The sequence below is a fragment of the Melozone crissalis genome, unplaced genomic scaffold (assembly GCF_028551555.1).
Source record: "Melozone crissalis strain CALT ecotype California unplaced genomic scaffold, PUWL_Pcris_2 ptg000056l_1, whole genome shotgun sequence".
NCBI lineage: Eukaryota > Metazoa > Chordata > Aves > Passeriformes > Passerellidae > Melozone > Melozone crissalis.
Genome location: NW_026535834.1, coordinates 7,563,755 through 7,582,530, shown reverse-complemented (window position 1 = coordinate 7,582,530; position 18,776 = coordinate 7,563,755). Strand labels below are relative to the sequence as shown.

General features: G+C 47.1%; 1 protein-coding gene across 1 annotated transcript; it reads right to left on the bottom strand.

Moving 5' to 3' along the window:
• Window positions 1-107: 107 nt before the first annotated feature.
• Window positions 108-17,480, bottom strand: ATG14 (autophagy related 14). Its single transcript, XM_054286751.1, has 10 exons — window positions 17,263-17,480; window positions 12,571-12,633; window positions 12,396-12,438; window positions 11,906-11,987; window positions 7,624-7,861; window positions 6,399-6,628; window positions 5,777-5,894; window positions 4,641-4,731; window positions 4,443-4,528; window positions 108-1,345 (listed from the first exon to the last, which is right to left on the bottom strand). Exons 1-10 carry the CDS (start codon window positions 17,478-17,480, stop codon window positions 1,039-1,041), a joined length of 1,476 nt encoding a protein of 491 aa, XP_054142726.1. The 3' UTR covers window positions 108-1,038.
• Between the last annotated feature and the right edge of the window lie 1,296 nt (window positions 17,481-18,776).

Sequence of the window (18,776 nt, the reverse complement as noted above, 5' to 3'; positions counted from 1 at the left end):
TCTGCTGAGCAAACCACCCGAGGGTGTCCCATCCTGCAGGGCAGAGGAGGAGGAGGAGCCCTTGCTCACCAAGTCAGCACCCACCTCCCGGCGTTCCAGGAGCCAGGGGAACCAAACCAACTCCTTGGCAGTCAGTAAACAACAAACCCCACCACGAACATACAATAAAATAGGGTTACAAACACATGTAGTGTGGAGAGCACGTGACTTCACCAAACTGGCTGGAAATGGGGTTTGTCTAATGCTAAAAAGTGGCAGCATGGTGTGGTAACCGATGGATATTATTGCAACAATGCAATTCTGGATCAGCATCCAATGTGGGTCTAGCAAGAGAATGTCCAGTGTTTCTTTGGTGTATGGTATTAAGAGTACAGAGCCTGTGTGCCTCAGCACAACACAAAACTTCTACACCTACCAGTGGAAACAGCATGAAACAAGCCAGTTTTCTATGGCAAAACTGGGTAAAGATTCACAACCAAATCTAAACCAAGAGCAATTTGCTGTGTGAATTCCCTGTCCATGCCGGCCATTTGTATTAAAAATATGGCAACAGAGATTAGAAAACATGTTAAAAATGCATAATTTTCATGTCCTGAATGAAAAAAATTTAGAAATACACATTTTTGCATTATGCAAGACAGATTTAAAACACACACACACACAAAGGAAAACCCTGTAAGGAGTTAAGAAAGTGGGAACTGCATTTGCACCGCTGTCCAGACCGCACCCTGAGCAGCCTTCCTGATCCAAACACTCCAAAATCTGATTCTTCTTCAGAAAGTAGAGCTGGAGGTCGCTGGGTCCTTTGCCAATCCTCGATGCAGACAGAACCAAGCCACCAAGTGCCCTGGCAGGATCCGTGGGCAGCACGGAGCTCATTTACAAAACGGGGCCCTCACGGTCATCTTGGGGAAATAAAAAGGTTTTCTCCGTTTACAAAACAGAAGTCTGACCTTTCCTTTGTTCCAGGCACTACTTAACTGAATAGGTAAAGGTTGGTTAGAGCCCAGTCAGGGAGGGGTTGCTGGCACAGCCCCGCTAGCGGTGCCCGGTGTAGGCCTTGAGCCACGAGGTGACCGAGGCGGCGGCCGACGAGATCATGCCGCCCGCGCTGCTGCTGGCGATGGGCTGCGACGCCTGCGTGCTCTGGCTCTGCAGCATCTCCACCTGCTGGGAGGGGATGTCGCAGAACCTGGGGCTGGGCAGGTTCTCCCAGTCCGTGCCCAGGTCCGTCTCCTCGTCGCTCACGCGCTCGTCGCCGCTCTCGTCCGTCTCGCCCGCCGCGCTCGGCTCCACAAACTCCATGGAGTCCTCCAGGTCGGCGCTGATTTCAAAGGGGCCGGACCTGTGGGGAGGCCACCATCAGTGCCTCTGCCCTGCCACCCACAGCAGCCTGGGCACAGCAGAGATGAAGTGCCCTGTCTCCATCAGCTGGCAGAGGGAGCTTGGTGTCACCCCTTGGATGTGACACAAACACTTGGCCCAGTAAAGGACAGGGTTCCAGACCATGGAGCAGGAACTTGGTGTCACCCATTGGATGTGACACAAACACTTGGCCCAGTAAAGGACAGGGTTCCAGACCATGGAGCAGGAACAGGAACTTGGTGTCACCCCTTGGATGTGACACAAACACTTGGCCCAGTAAAGGACAGGGGTCCAGACCATGGAGCAGGAACTTGGTGTCACCCCTTGGATGTGACACAAACACTTGGCCCAGTAAAGGACAGGGTTCCAGACCATGGAGCAGGAACTTGGTGTCACCCCTTGGATGTGACACAAACACTTGGCCCAGGAAGGGACAGGGTTCCAGACCATGGAGCAGGAACGGTGGGAAGGAGAGCAGCTCTGCTCTGGCAGGGACAGAGAAACACACAGCAGAGAAAGCTACTGGTGATAACTCAGGGCTTCACTGAGGGGAATCCTGCCTTGATGTGGAGCAGCTTTAATTTCCAACACCGAGAGAGCTCAGCTCTGCCTGGCTGTACTCTGCACCTCCCAGGTTTGGCACAACTCAGCAGTGGAGAGTTCTCACTCTGCCCCGAGCAACACCTCAAGCTCTTTCTCACTCTGAGGTTGGCCAGACACTGAACAGGCTGCCCAGAGAGGCTGAGGGGTCTCCTGTGGGGACACTCCAAACACAGAATGAGTGAGTGGCTCAGGTTGGAATTCACCACAGTGGCTCATCTGGTCCCATCTGCCTGCTGCAGCAGGGTCATCCCAGAGCACAGGGCACAGGATTGGGTCCAGATGGATATCCCCAGTGAGGGAGGCTCCACACCCTCTCTGGTCTCTGCTCAGGGCTCGGTCACGGCACAGGGAAGTTCTTCCTCACATTCAGGTGAAATTTGTGGGCATCAGCTCCTGCTCGTTGCTGTGGTGCCATTGCTGGGCCCCTGGAGCAGAGCCTGCTCTGTCTCTCAGCCCTCCCTGCAGGCAGGGACAGACAGGGCTGAGGGCCCCTCTCAGCTGGACAGCCCCAGCTCCCTCGGCCTCTCCTGGGCAGGGCCACGGCTGCATCCCCAGGGTCCTGCAGGGTCCCAGCTGTGCTGTCACTCAGAGTTCCCTGCTGCCACTGCCTGGTAGGAGAGGCGATTGCATCCTGCCCATCCCATCCCACTGCTTTGGGCTTCCTGTATTCCAGGGAAAAAGGTGAATTCCCCACAGCAAGCAGAGTCCCTGACAGAGCTCACTCCAAGCCACAAAACTGCCCCGTGAACATGAGCAGGAATTTGATGGAATCATGGAATCATTTAGGTTGGAAAAGACCCCCCAGATCACTGAGTCCCACCATTAAACACAGGCCAGAGTTTATACTGCCTCAGTGGGAGAAGGAGCCTTAAGCAGTGATTTGTCATGGGAAATATTAATCCAGATAATTAAAGCTTGGTAAAATTATAAGCATATGAAACCAGCAGCATATAAAGGAGATTGTCAGGCAACCACAGCTTAGGTATCTAAAGGAAAACAAAGAGAGCTGGTTGCTGCAAACTTTGCAGCCAGCTGAGAAATGAAAGGCAAACACTCCTCTTTCATCATCTGGAAAGCAATGGGAGCTCTGCCTCCTGGCAAAGCCTCCCGCTTCACAAGGCAACACAAGGAGGAGTCATCGGGGTTGAGGCCAGAAGGGACCATTAGATCATCTCCAGTGACCTCCTGAGTCCCACCCTCCTCCCTGTCCCGAGCCCAGCAACTCCTGCCTGATGATGCATGCATCCCAGGAACCCATCCAGCCTTGAGAGGACGACAGAAGGAAGCAGAATCCCCACCTTCATTCCTGTGGGTAATTACTGTCTCTGCTAAGTGCATGTGCCTCATTTCAAGCAGCTCAGGCTCTCTGCTCCCAGTGGTGTCTGCAAAGCCTCTCAGCAGCCTGCTGGGTATCTTATCCAGCTCTCCTGTAACCCTTGTACTCTCTGCACCCAGCTGATGCATGGGGAGCCCTGGGACACCTGCACAGTGCCCACTGCAGCCCTGCACCCTTCAGAGCAGCTGCTTTCCTTTGAGGACACAGCTCTCCATCCTCTGGCTATTTCCAGCACTCTATTTCAGGCAGCAAGCACAGATTTTTGTCCAAATCTTTTACAAAGATGGGGCTCCCCATGTCTGTGGGCTGGCTCAGTAGGGACAGATCCAGAGAACACAAGGAAGTGGGAACAGGCAGCTCCTCTTAGTGGCACTGCAGGTTTTTGAATAAAACCAGATCCATACAAGAGAACAAAGCAGAAAAGCAGATTTCAGAACATCACTCACTGTGTTTAAGGGGGGAATAAAATATCAGGCACATCAAACAAATATTTGCAGACTGTCTTGGGCACAAGTGACTTGTGTCTGGGTTATCCCAACGGGGAAATCAGTGTTGTTTGCTTTCTTAGATTTAACTTGTAAAAAAAGGAAATAAATTATTAAACCTGGTGTGTGCATGCCAGAACTGATGTTCTTTTCATCACATTCTAAGCTAAGAGAACAGTTGTCTTTAATCTTAATTTACATATAAATGAGTATTATTTAAAGGGTCAGCTCTGGTCTAGGCAGTTCACTGACTGGAAATATTCTGGGAAAGGTTTGCCTGGGATTCTTTTCAGGGTTTGTATTTCTGGATGCTCTCAGGTATTTGCATGTTGGCAAGGCACAGGCAGGGTCACACTGGGAGCATGGCAGAGCTGCCTGGAAAGGAGTTCCTGCTCCTGGCTGTAGGGGAAATGAGTCCATCATCACTGCAAAGCCTCCAGCTGAGCTGCCATAGGCAGGAGCACAGCAAACACACATCTGTAAATTTAATTTCCCTACTCAGGAGCCCCTTTTTCTGTGCAGTCTTTCCTCCTCCTGGACCTACCCTGATTTCTGTGCTGAGGACTGATCCACAGGCACACCAGGAGAGAATTTCCCTCACAAGTAACAAGGCAAAGGCATCAATTCCGAAGTTGATATTTTGCTTTTCTTACCTGCCCAAGTTCTCGGTGTCTGGGCTGACCAGGTACATGAGGTTCCTGAGGGTATGCAGGGGGTGCAACAGATCTAAATTTACATGCTGACATGGGGAAGGGAAAAAAAACAAACCATGATCAGGTCCTGAAGGAAACCAGCAGGCAGAGCTGATATTTAAAAAGCTATTTAAAGATATGAAATGTGCATCCCCCTACCTGAGAGAAGCAGAGGTGAAGGATGTTAGCATTCAGCTTCTTCACTGCCCGTGTGAACCTGTGTCTGCTGAGATTCTCCCCACAGAATTCACTGTTAAAACACCACACACACAAAATCACAGACAAAACAAAATGCTGTGAAAATACAGCATTTACTGGAGGCATCAGCATTCCATGCCCTGGCTTCCTAACAAATCCTGGAGTAAAAATCCTCGCAGCGAGCACTTGTCTGCAGCCAGTTCTAGAGTGCTGAAGAGATTAATTTTAAACCTAGCAGGACTGTGAGCATTTTATCAGCAAGCTCTGCTTGCCCTGGCCTCACCAGTTTGCACAGGACAGGTGGTGGGAACTGTAGGGAACTCAGATCCACCTGAGCCAAACTGTTTCAGATCTCCTTTAAAGTCTTGCATCATTTCCTGTTCCCAACCTTCTCCTTCTGTGAGGGCTGAACACCCAAACAGAGAAACACCCAAAATCAGAGAATCACAGAAGGGTTTGGGTTGGAAGGGACTTAGAGATCATCTGGTTCCAACCCCTCAGCCACAGCAAAAAGCTGAAACCCTACACAACTTTTGTGCCCTCAGTTTGACAGCCATTATTTTATAACACTTTAAAGAATCTCAGCAGCACATCTGGAACCCGTGGTGCAGATCCCAGCTGCTCCACACAGACACCAAAACTCTAACAGTGCTCTTCATCCCAATATGGGGTTCACTCCTAGGATTTTTATGCCATTGGAATGACACTGCTGCCATGCCATGTTACAGCACTTGTCCCACAGCACAGGAGGCAGCAGAGCTGTTCAGGAGCTGCTGGATTGGGCTGGGATTTTGTGGAGCACAGTGGGGTCCAGGGAAATGAAAAGTGCCATTTGTGCACTGCCATATTTCATCTCTCATGTGAGGATGCTGAATATGTCAATTAGAGAGGTGTTATTTTTAACTCTGATGGCTGGTCTCCCTCTCAGGAAATAAAAAAGGAGGGAAGGACTGTTAACTGTGGTCTAAAATCCTGCTAGCCCTCCTCTCAAACACCACAAAAATCCACAAGCCACCTATGTTATCAAAAGCTGCTCCAGTTAATGACTTTTTTGCTCAAACTAAGGTCACTGATTCCCTTGCTGTGTTTTTACTTGCCTGTTGCAGAGCTTCTTGGGAAGATTTACATCAAGTATGAGAGACAAAGTGTTAACAAGCTGAGTTGCATAGCACAATGCAGCACTGATGGTATGAGCAGGGTTATTATGTTCCATATCTGAAAGAAATAAAAACAACATGAAATCTTTGTTTTAAATGAAGTCTTGGTGGGTGTGTTAATATGTTCCTGGAGTCTACTCTGGAATATGTCATTTCTAAGCAAGGAGAACAGCCTGAATCTAGCAGTCATTTCCAGTGAAATCTGTCAGAAGTTGGAAGAAAATAGTAATTCTTGGAATTCCTGTTAAGATGATGACAGTGAACTGTGTCAAAACTGTGAATAATTAACTTTCTCTATTTCACTGTGCTGTGTATCCCAGTGAGAATTCCATGCAGAAGAAGATTTCAGCAGACTAGTCATAAAACCACAGAATGCTTTGGGTTGGAAGGGACCTTAAAAACCACCTAGTTTCAACTGGGCAGGGAATCTTCTCCTAAAACCCCATTCTGGCATTTATTTCTGGCTCAGGCTGAGAACAAATAGACCAGTTTATTGCTCCTCATTGCCTTTTGTTGGCACCCAGAGCGTCCCAGCTGCCTAAAACCATGCCTTGCCCCTTACCAGGTCCCTGTGTAGTCTTCTTCTCCTCCACCCAGCTGTAGTAAGCAGAGTAGTCCCCATTGTTGGGGAGGATGATCCAGGGCCCCGTGATGCTGATGCTGGTGTCCCCGTTGTGGTCGTCGCACACCCACCGCCCCGACAGGTACGTGGTCCTGCGCGCCTCTGCCAGCTTGCTCACAGTGCTGGAGGTCATGGCATTGTCACTCTCTGAGGACACGTCTGCTGGGTCCCTGCAGGGCCCACAGGGGGTGCAAACAAGTGGTTGGCAACGGAATCAAACACACACTTGGCAGGCACTGAGCTGGGCTTCACCCAGGGCAAAGCGCTGGTAGGAACGAACGCTCCTGTGAAAGTCCTCAGTCCCAAAACTGCTGTCATTTGTTCATTGTGGGGTTTTTATTTGGCTGTTTTTGTAGAATCCAGGAATGGTTTGGGTTGGAAAGGACTTTATAGACCACTTCTGCAAAACTCCTCATTCCCAAAACTACTTTCATTTGCTCTGGGATTTTTAATTACCTGTTTTTGTAGAATCCTAGAAAGGTTTGGGTTGGAAGGGACACCTCATCTCCTTCCACCCCTGCCATGGGCAGGGACACCTTCCACTATCCCAGGCTGCTCCAAGCCCTGTCCAGGCTGGCTCTGAACACTTCCAAGGATGGGGAATCCATATTTTAAGGAAGTTTAACACTGGACATGCAGCTCATATCTCTCAGTGGGGAGAAGCAAGCACCTCCAGATTCAGATGTTCTGGGGTTTTTAATTGGCTGGTTTTGTAGAATCCAGGAATGGTTTGGTTTGGGTTGGAAAGGACCTTATAAACCACTTCTGCAAAAGTCCTCATTCCCAAAACTACTTTCATTTGCTCTGGAATTTTAATACCTGTTTTTGTAGAATCCTAGAAAGATTTGGATTGGAAGAGACACCTTCCACTAGACCAGGCTGCTCCAAGCCCTGTCCAACCTGGCCCTGAACACTTCCAAGGATGGGGAATCCATATTTTAAGGAAGTTTAACACTGGAAATGCAGCTCATATCTCTCAGTGGGGAGCTGCAAGCACCTCCAGATTCAGATTCTTCCATCCTGGACCTCCACCTGTGGATGAGACCACAACTCCTCCTCCTCACAGACCCTAAGGGAGCCAGACCACCTACCTCAGACTGACACAACTCCCTTGTGGGTGCCTAAAACCAAGCAAAAGGATCCCAAAAGGACAAGCCTGCCATACCTCATGCTTGTCTTCACCTCCTCCATGGGGAAGATGACCGAGGTCAGCTCCAGGATGTGCGCGCGCCGCAGGTTGGCCAGGTGCTCGTACTGCGTTTTCAGCTCGTAGCATTTCTTCTCCACCAGGTCTCCCAGCTTCCTGTTGTGCTTCTGGATCTTCTCCTTCTTCTCCTGGTGCCTCTGAGCCCTGCGATAATGCTTCTGGTTCTCCTCTTTAATCCTCAGCAGCCCCTCTGTGTCTGTGAGAGCAGCAGCAGATGTTATCCCTTGGAAAAGGAGCTGGGAAGGGCTTGTAGGAAAAGCTTGAGAAAAGCTTTATTAATATTTATGGAAAACAAGATCTGTGGCAGCTTAAAACAGAAAACCCTGCTAAACTATGAACTTCTTCCAGCTGCTCAGTGGTACAACTTTTTAATCTCCTCTGGAGATCTCCAAAGAGACTGCAACTGGGATTATTCTTTCCCTATCTTTTACCCAGCTATTTCTGGATTTGGAGCACAAAAGCCAAGATTTCCCAGTTTAATTAAACTCCTGAGCTAATCATCCTGACAGAAATAGCCTGACTGTACACGTCTGCATCGTGCTGGCCAAGAAAGCCCTGCCCTGCTTGCAGCCAAAATCAAGTGCAGATAGCACCTTCACTCACCAGTCCTGGCACCTGTGCTGCTGCTGGTGTGGGTTATTTGGGATTCTCTCATGGATCCCAACAGTGCAGCTCCTTGTTCCCACAGGGAACACTGGCTATCTCCCTTTCCACTCACAAATGGGAGTTGTGCTCATGGGCTGAAGGGCTGCAACTGCCTGGATTCACTCCACGTGTGAGGCTTGGAAAAACACCCTGCAAGAGAATCTTGAAGCATCCAAGGCTGGGCCTGATGATCTTAGAGGTCTTTTGCAACCTTGATGATCCCAAAATCTGCTAATTCAGATATAAAATAAGTGGCTGCAGTAATGAAAGTCAGCCACCTCAGTTTCTTAAAAGCACAGGGAAAGATTTCTTGTGCTCTCCCCAAATTCACATTTAAAACTCTCCCTGTGCCCTAGTTTGAGGTGTGCCTGCCCCTGCAGACACAGAAGCTGCTCTCTCTGAACATCAGGAATTATTTCCAGTCATCTGATCTGCTGCAATCCATGGTGTGTCTGGTAGGAAGGAAGATCTGGTGTGTGGGAGATGCAAAGTCCCAAATTAAAGGAGGTGAGAAAAGCTCCTCCATGAAGATAAGAACTAATAATCCTCAGGTTTATATAATATAAATAAGTGACCCCTGATAGAGGAGCAGTAGAAAAATCCACTTTTCTCTGAGCAATGCCAGGATCCCTATGTGTCAGCTATAATTCCCTTTCCTTTAAGCAGTCCTGTAACATCAACAAAAAATCAATTAACACTTGCAGTCATATTCCCAAACTCTCCCTTTGCAAAAAGAACAGGAGACAGGACAAGGAGGAAAAGGTCCAGCTGTTCCATTTTCACATTCATGTTTGACTTGAAAGGCTACTTTTTCAGAGTGAACTCCCTTCCCTGCAGGTCCAACAGCAATTATTTGGGAATAGGGGAGACACTGCACTGAAATTTCCTCTTCAGCAGTTCCAATGCACACACAACTGTCCTGCCCTCTGCACAGCACCTCTGCTTCATGAGGGGATTAAAAATCTGTCCCCAGGAGAATTTCAGCACACCACTGTGTCCCACACACCTGCGCTGCCTGATAAATGCAAGCCCAGGCACACTGATCTCTGCCCAGAGAGCTCTGCCAGGGATTTGCAAGCCTGCTCTGCACAGAAAAAAGGCAAACACACAGATTTTAAAACGTTATTTTAAGCACCACCAATTATTGAGGTCTCCAAAAGCAGGAACCCAGTGTTCTAGAAATGGTTTTTATTTCAGAAAATTAAACTGTGCCACACCCAAGAGCAGAGAAACAACCTTTTCACACTTTTTAAAGTGACCAAGTTGGATCCTGATCTGTTGGCTACTCACAGCTGGAATTCATTCCTGGTCTCTCTCCAAAAGCAACTGAGCTAACAATAGGTTAGTTGGGCAATAGTCAGCTCAGTTTTTAGGTTACATCTGATCAAATTCACTGTGAGTCAAGAGAAGTTGCAAAAGTTGCAGATAATAAATTCCACAGAAGAGTGGGAATATGGAGAACTCCACTCCCTGGTTGGTCCTAACTCTGCCACCTCCAGAGCAGAGCATTTTGAGAAGAGGTGACTAATTCCTTAAAGGCACATTGATTTCCTCTTCTTCCTTCTTCACAGGCAAAAGACAAAAAGTCATAATCTAATCTCCATAACAATAATCTTCTACCCACTGACAAGCTTGTTTTTCTTCAACTTCCTCTTCTCTAAACCAAACATGAATTTTCTGAGCTGTTCTATTTCATTTCCAATGCTCAGACTTTCCTCAGATGATTTGTATCTTTCTTAAATTGTTTAAATTGGACACCAGGCTTCCACTGAAGCAACAACAACACCTGGCACAGCAGGATTACTGCTTCCATCTTAAATACAGCACTTAGATTAGTTAACCCAGAAAGAGGCCTGAACCTTTCTGGAGCAGCACAAGATTGATAATTTTTATTTAATTTGCAATTCCCCAGATCCCTTCCTGCCAAATCTCACCACCATCCCCCATTCTGGGTTTATGTTTCTCTTAACAACAATGTGTACCCTGATTTCGTCCTTTCCAGATGATGCTGTCTATTCATCTGCATGTTTTGATTTTGGTCCTGGTCTCCACAGAAGTCATTTCAGCATCCAGCCTGGCTTGCTCCATTCCACCCTCTATTCTGCTGAGCTATTATGGGAAATACTGCCAGGAACTGGGCCAGGAACTGCTGAGCTCCACCTGCCTCAACTCCTCAGCTTGACCAGTGCCACCACTCTTTGAATGAAGCTTTTCTAACCTTCTGTGATAATGACCTTGCAGGGGTTACACCCACAGCAAATTTTGTTTGCTCACAAATACAGGCAGTGCCCAAATCCAAGCTACGTGCAGCTACTGCTTCATCCTCCACTGCAGCACCTGATCCCCACTGAGGGGTTGATTTGACATGGATATCATGACATAAATAACAAAACATGGATTTGACATGAATACCATAACCAAGTGATGGCTGTTTTTACCTGTCAGTTACCAGCAGAGCCCCCTGGGTGTGTGACAGGATTCCTGTGCCATCACTCTGAGGTTCTGCCTTGCTGCACCCTTTGGAAGCAGGAACTGTTCTCAGCTTCCTCACACACCCTCACAGGCTCCCAAGTGCTCCACAGACCACCTCAGCTCGTTCCTTGGCTTCCATAAAGCAAACCAACGTGTAGCTATCTTTTTCCTTTCCTTAGCCTGCAACTGAGTCCTCTCATGATGTCAAATTTAACCAGGCTAAGCAGCTGATTCCATTTTCTTTGCAGGAAGATGAAGCAAAGGCAGCAGTGAATGAATGCCTCAGACTTCTCTGCACTGTTATTTGCTCTCTTTCCTGTTAACTAACACACTTTTCTGCTCCCTCACCTTTTCATCACCCATTTATTATTGTTACTATCCATCTCCTTTTTAATTGAAAAGAATTTTGCATCTCACCCTTTCTGATTTTTCACCCCAAGCCTGTGCTAATCCTTTATGACTCTTCTCAGGTTCTGCCTCTGCTTCCATTCTCTGTATGGCTCCTCTTGAATTTCAAGCCATAAAAATATCCCAGATTCAATCAATATGCTTCTGAATATGCTTCCTCTACTTCCAGTTGTAAGGAGAGCTGCACATTCTCTTCTGAAAATGACCCTGCAAATTTAGTGTAAAACAATCTGATGGGTTTCAAAGACTGAAGTTTCTGAATGGAGCCTACACCTCAATTTCAGTGACTCTTGCTCAAGTAGGATTTTAGGATTTTCAGACAGGTGTGGGTTAAAATTCAGCAGTTTCAGGAAATCTGTGACAGCTGCAGAGCTGGTTGCTCCTCCTTATCAAGAGGAAGTGATCAGAAACACTACACTGAATAAAGCCATCTCTAGGGACACAGCCAGAGTTACAGGCTGCTAAGCATTTGCTCTTAAAGCTGCTGCAAAACCATCTCCATCCAGCTGAATAATGTCTGCTGTTTGCTAATTAAAACCCAAGCATAAAAAGCCAAAATCCACTCACTTATTTGCCTTCAAGTTGATTTAGGAAGCAACTCTTTGGAAATTCACCATTTTTTAAAAAAAACTAACACTCAAATTCACCTCAATTGATTTTTCACTCTTAGGCACAGGGAGATTTTCCACATCACAAAAGCACAGGCATTACTCACGTCTTGTCATTTCATCATTTTCCTTGCAAATGGTCTGCTTCAGCTGCTCAATCCTCATCTTGCAAGACATTATTTTCCATCTCTGAAAAAGAACATTCAGCAACTCTAGGGCACAAATGACTTCAAACATGCTGAACTAATGATTAACAGCAAAGCCAGCAAGCCTTAGTGCAAAAAGTAGCAGGATGCTCTTGAATGGATCAAACAACTAAATATTTCATACAGTGCTTTGTGCACAGAAGAATGCCACAAACAAAATGGTGCTTAGTATAAAGTGAATCAGTAAAATAAGTTATTGAACAAATATCTAGTGAGAGATGAAAAATTCAGACAGCTTGGAGCACTCTGCTGGCAGAGCCCATTTCAGTTTTGCTTACAACAGGCTCTTTGGGAAAGCACCACAATGCCCTCAAGGTAAACTGTAACTTTAAACTATGAGATCTAGGAATTCAGAGAGTTTAAAAACCATGGCACACTTGGAGCAACTCACCAGCTGATCAGTTATTTCTTTCCCTTCCATGGCCTTCAAAACACTAGAGGAAAAAAACATGAAAGTTTTATGACTATCTGGACTTCATCTGTCTGCAGCAACAGTGTGTTAAAAGAGACTGTTTCCTTTTATGAGATCTCTTAGCTTTTATATCAATTTAATAAATACAACTTACTGTTTTTGGAATTCTCTCTGTTTGGTTTTAAGATGCATCAGCCTTTCTTTCTTGTCTGAAAACCTGGAAGAGATTAAATTCTTTTATTGATATTTTGCACAATTACAGCACTGTAAGTTGTCTGAAAAAGAGAATAAAATTGAAGCTTGGGGATTCTCCAAACCTCAGCTATCTGTCTTGATCTGGGGAAGTTAATGGCTAAATGTGTAAAACTCCTGCAGAATTCTAGAGCATGAGTCTCACTGGAATTGCAACAGAGCCTCTAAGCTGGAGAAACATCAGAGTTTTGAGCTATCAAACAAATAGCAAATTATTGCTATTTCTAGATTTATAGCTTAGCAAGAGCAGTATTTTGTGTGTTACAAAAAACATGGAGTACTTTAAAAGGCCTTCAGTCACTGGAGAAATTAACAGCACTATCTCACATAGCCCATGACCCACATGCCTGCTTCAGCTCTGCTGCACTGGACTCCAGGATATGGGAACTGATCAGAAAGGAATTTTTTCAGATTCATCACCCTGTGTTTTCACCCTTTCAGTATACAGAAGCCACGTTATGCCCCCCTTATTGTTCCACAATTCATTCTATTTTTCTCTGCAACACACAGAATTGATGATTTCATCCTACCAGAGCTGTGACATTTGCAGACTCTCCATCCCTGCAAGTGTTCAAGGCCAGGCAGGATGAGGCATGAAGGTGCCCATGACAGAGTTTGGAACTAGATGGTCCTTAAGGTCCCTTCCAACCCAAACCATATGATTTTATGATTTTACCTTAATTTCATGGAAATTTAAGCTTTATTTAGGAAGAATAGTACACTAAGCCTTGACAAGATGACATCTTGGATTTCCCTCTCTATTACTCTATGGATTTGATTTGAGGTAAAACTTCAAAATGCTTCAAGTCTTTTCCTTCAAGTGCTGAAAGCTTGGTGACTACCTTTGGATTCATAGTGTGTGTAATAACCACCCTCCCGGATGACATTAGCATTACAACAACAAAACCACAGGCTGCTGCTTTTGTAGTCAAGCAAAAGAATCTGTTTTCCTTCCAAAACAAACCCAAACCAAATGCAGGTGCTTGGCACCACAGCCAGAGGCCACACGTGAGCTGGAGGAATGTGGTGCAACTGGAGGCCAGCTGCTCAGCCCAGCTCATCCCCTCTTCCTGTGTGTCCTCAGCCCAGGAGTCACCCTGGAAATGACAAAAGGCCCTGCATGAGCCTCCTGTTTACCAGAGAGCGGAGCACACCTCCTGCACCCCGACCTTTGGCTGCCACCAGAAATCCCCTGGCCCAGAAACACAGAGCTCACCCAGGCAGAGCACTGGGGGCACCTGGCAGTTCTTGGTTTCTGAGCTGGATTCGTGGGCACAAACCCTGACTGAACAGAATCACCCAATCCTGCCCATCACAGCAGCAAAAAGCTGAATGATCTGTCAAAGAACAGAGGGATAAATGAAGCTCTGGCTGTGGAGGGAAGACAGAAGTGTTTGTGGAAGAAATTGCAGCTCACCACGCGCTCCGGCAGCGATGTCAAACAGCTCCTACCAACCCTCCAGCAGCCTCCTCCCAAGCAAACATTTCCACTGCTTTATATAGCTCTGATTTCAACTGCACTGCATCCTGCAACTCCTCCTTCTTTATACATCTTTAGCCTTTCAATTTGGCAAAGAAACAAAACTTGGGATGAATTATTATAGGAACTCCCATCAAATGTAAACTGAGAGGAGAGCACATCTTGAATTGCCCATGGAATGTTTCTCTTTCCTCAAGTCTTATCACATTAAGGTGAGATTTTCTGTGGTTGCCTGGCTTATTTCCACATGTTCATGATCAGAGAGAAGCAACCAGAGAGAGGGGTTTCCTACATTAATCTAGATATTAATCTACAGGAGTTGATTAATGCTGAAGGAGCTGAGGGCACAATATTCACTATAACTGCTGAAAAAATCACTGTTCCTCACCAGAACCCTTAGCTTGGAGAAATTAGCCAGGCTCAGACATCACAATTACATTGAGTTTGGCTTTTGCCACCTGCAGATGCACAAAGCAAAGCAATTCAGCAGTCTGGGGAACACACTGTGAGAATTAATGCACACACCAGGCTGGAGGACACTCCCAGGAAGAAGGAGAAGCTCTGAGCTGAGACCAACACCGAGATGCCAGCTTGGCTTCTGAACACACAACACATCAGTCATGAAAGGAAGGATGGCAGTGACTGTTCTACTGCAGGACTTCTGGACTACTCATCCTTAATTGTAGCTCTCCTAAAGTCATTAATCTTAACAGCTCCTCAGTCTCTCCCCCTCACAGATATGGAGTGTGATTTTTGCCAGACAGATGAAAAACTTCCAGTTTTACTGTAGTTCTTCTAAAAGTTAGCTCACAAAATAATCCCGTGAAATCTGAAATAATTAGAACATGAAATTGTTTGTCTTCATATAAGGAAAATTCACAAGAAAATTCTAAAAATAAATCACTGTTGGATACAAGGAGTAATGCTTGGTTTCTTTCTATTTAACCAGGAAGGTAATGATCCTTTTCCTCCATCTGCAACACTTCAAAAAGACAAATGGGAGGCCCAAGTGCCCCCAAACACTTCCACATTCTGAATTTCTCACACTGAGCCACTCAGCAAAGCCCTTGCCATGACACTCCTCCAGCAGTGGCTGATCTAAAATTAACCCAGGCACTACTAGAAGGCATAAAATAAATAAACAAACAAACAAGGGTGGCTGTAAACAGCAGCTGAAAGGCCCCCAGTGAACGGCACCTGTCCCTGCATGGCTCTGCCCTGGGCACCATTTCAAACATCTCCCCCTCTCCCAGGGCTCACACCACAAGAAATTCAGACACCCACAAAGAGCAAACAAAGAAAACCGACCCCTTCCCCACTCTTAAATCACTCATTCCAAATATTAATTAGAGAATGCAAACAAAACGTTTCAGGCATGGTTTAAACATAATCCCATTATCCTCAAAACCCAAGCTTTTGTCCCTACACAGAGCTCCTGCAGCCACTGAGGATATTTAGGTTGTTAACATTGTGTTATTCACGCAGGAGTGCTGTTCCTTTAATTCATTAAAATAAATTTGCCATTTTTAATGAATTGCACTACTGCAATTAATTGATGGAGAAGTTCTGAGCAGCAGGAGAAACAAAGCCTGGGGAAATGGAGTGTGTAGGGAGGCCCCAGGTTAACACAACAGCAGTAACCCCCAGAGATGGAACAGTGATCTCCAGGAGAGAAGGGGGAAAAAAGACCAAAAAAAAGAAAAAAAAAAAAGAGATTTAATCCTTGCAGTTAAAAAACACAAGGTAAATATATAGGAGCCTTTCCAGCCACAGACAAGTGGGGCAGTGAAAGCTTCTCAGGAGGATGCAGTGACAACTGTCAGACAGAAAAGCTGATCCTGTCTCATGTGAGAAGATAAAGAGGGTTTTCTCTTACACTGCTGCTTCTGGTACTTTGGCTAAAGCTGCTCCTTTATGACTTCATTTTCCTGATGGGCAGAGACTTCTTAAGCCTTGGGTAATACAAAACAACAGGGCTTCAACTCTAACAAAGGCTACAATTGAATTTCTATAATTAAACCTGATGTTTAGCCAAAAACTTAAGGCTGCAAAAGAGACAGGAAAAAACCCAAACCTGGTTTATATTCCAAGCTCCATTTCCAACCTTTTAATAGAATCTGCAGAAAACCCCAAGCAGTCTCACACAACTCCACGTTTTCCACCTATTTTAGCCAGGCTAAATCCAGTTTGTGGTTCTCCAACACAGCTTTTTTTCCATTAAAAAAGGGAACAGACAGACAGACTTTAGTGACAGACTAAAGTCTGAGATCTTCAAGCTGACTCACACTGGCTGACAGCATTTCCCCACTGCCGTGGGTGCTGGTGGGTGAAAGGCACCACTGTCCCCGCGTTCCTGGGGACACAAGGAGCCTTTGGAGCGAGGACACGGCCACCCCAGACCCTTCCCAAAATAGCCCCAGGAATCGCTCCCAACGAGGCACCAGGAACACGGTGCCAGCCAAGGATCAGAGCCCTTCCAGACACGGCCCTGGGGACTTTTGAAGAATCTGAGCTGGACAGCAGCGCTGGAGGAGCCACCTGAGTCATTCCAGGAGGGAATTTGTTTATGGGCACAGCGCTCACCCAGGCAGAGCCAGCGCTCCACTTGCCACACCATGAACTCAAGTGGATACTTTTTTTGTCCACATTTATGGGTATACCCACAAGAAAATGTTTATTTTCTTTCTTATACACCTTCCTAATTTTGCTTAACGGTTTAGAAAACTACTATTTTAAGGAGTGTTGACGAAAAGAGGTAAATCGTATGAAATAACACCGAACGGGTCTCTGTGCCCTGAACTGCCTGGAGCTTCTGTGGCTACATCGCCACCGACACATCTGCACCTGACCGAGTGTTACTCGGGGTCACCCCTTAATTATTATTATTATTAAAAATATTATGATTCCAAGGCTCGTACCGAGGGTCCTGTATCCGCCCCCAGTCTCAGGGTGGGCCCGGCGGCCCCCGCAGCGTTCCCCACTCACACCCTGAGCCCCCCGAGCCCCGGGACAGCGGGCAACGGGCACAGCCCTGTCCCCCTGCCCGGCCCCGAGGCACAGCGACCGCAGCCGGGCAGGGAGAGCCCGCCCCGCTCCCCTCAGCGCCGCCGGTACCTCTCGGAGTCGCGCCCGTCGAAGAAGACGAAGTCGCCGCTCTGCACGCACTTGGCGCAGGTGAGGCGGCGGCGCGTGGTGTTGCAGAGCGGGCACCGCTCCACCGCCACGTAGAGACCCTCGGCGTCCTCCTCGGCGCCGCGCAGAGCCCCGGGCCCGGCGGCGCTGCCCCCGCCCGGCCCCGCGGGCTGCGGCCGGCGGCCGCTGGGAGCCGCCATGTTGGGGCCGCGGGTCACGTGGGACGCTGTTGCCGGGCAGGGCATTGTGGGAAGGGGCGCTGAGGCGGCGGGAGGGAGCGGGGGAGGGCGCGGGAAAAATCTTAATTTTTAATAAAAACTGCGCCCTTTGCCTTCTGCGGGAGGAAAGGGAGCACCGCTGGGATCGGCACAGAGCGATGGGGGTGTTGTATTCTGGTTCGCGGGGCTTCACAGCGGGTAGCCGTAGCATAAGCAGGCGGTAACGCTGCTGTGGGGACTGCGGCTCCCAGCGAAAGCGCGGCCGTGTATTTACAGTAATATCCAAATCGCCTTGTCCAAGCGGCAAATAGCGATGCACATCCTGAAAACCGACAGAGGGAGGTTGCCACAACCCAGCCTCCTTGGTGGGGCGACGATGAGGAGTTAAAGACAGAGGATGAAGGAGGGTTGAGGAGAAGGGACCTTAAAAATCATCCAGTTCCAAGCTGCTGCCCTCAAAAGGAGCCCCTTCCACCATCCCAGGGTGTCCAAGCCCTGTCCAGCCCGGTCTTGGGCACTTCAGGGATCCAGGGGCAGCCACAGCTCCTCTGGGCACACTGTGCCAGGGCCTCACCACCCCTTTCTGAGTAAATAATTTTTTCCTGCTAGCTAGTATTTCCTAATAGGAACCTACTCTCATTTTGAAGTAATTTCCTCTTCTGTCTGTAGGCAATTAGAGGAGACAGAGGCCACAGAATTCAGAGTAACTTAAGCAATATCCCCATATGCCCCTTCCCAAAAGAAACACAACTGCAACAACACATTACCTTTTTTTTTCTTTTAAGAGCAATTCCCAGCCTCTATTTCCCCCCTTCCCAGTGTTATCAAACACTCAGCAGGAACAGCACTGTGGAGGTAGAACCAAGATACCAAGATTGTTGTTTTTAAGACAAGAGTTACCATAGCAAACATTAACCTAATCAGTAGCTCAGTGAAAAGGCACAGAGCCCATTTCTTATCTCTGCAGCTTTACCTGTGCTTCTAAAGAACACTAATTTTACCACTGAAATCATGTGGCAAGCTCTTAAGCAAAAACGTGATTTCTTGAAGAGGGCTCATCTTAGATAAACTTTTTTTCCCCCCAACATCTCAATAAAACCAGGGTGTTTTCACTTACAAAACATTATTCTAACTGAAGCTCATCAGCTGCTTCTACAGCTACAGTGCAAATAAAAGTCCAGCCCATGGTCGTGGAAAGTCTCCAAAGTTAGAAAGCAAACAGAAAAGTAAGCCTGTGTTTAAAATAGATTTGAGTGTGGAAATCCAGAGTTTGACAGA

Coding starts and splice junctions, on each gene's coding strand:
- ATG14 (XM_054286751.1), bottom strand. CDS start 17,480: ATGGCGGCTCCCAGCGGCCGCCGGCCGCAGCCCGCGGGGCCGGGCGGG. Junction 12,634..17,262: donor GACGGGCGCGACTCCGAGAG/GTACCGGCGGCG, acceptor AATCTCTTCCAG/GTTTTCAGACAAGAAAGAAA. Junction 5,895..6,398: donor GAAGACTACACAGGGACCTG/GTAAGGGGCAAG, acceptor TATTTCTTTCAG/ATATGGAACATAATAACCCT.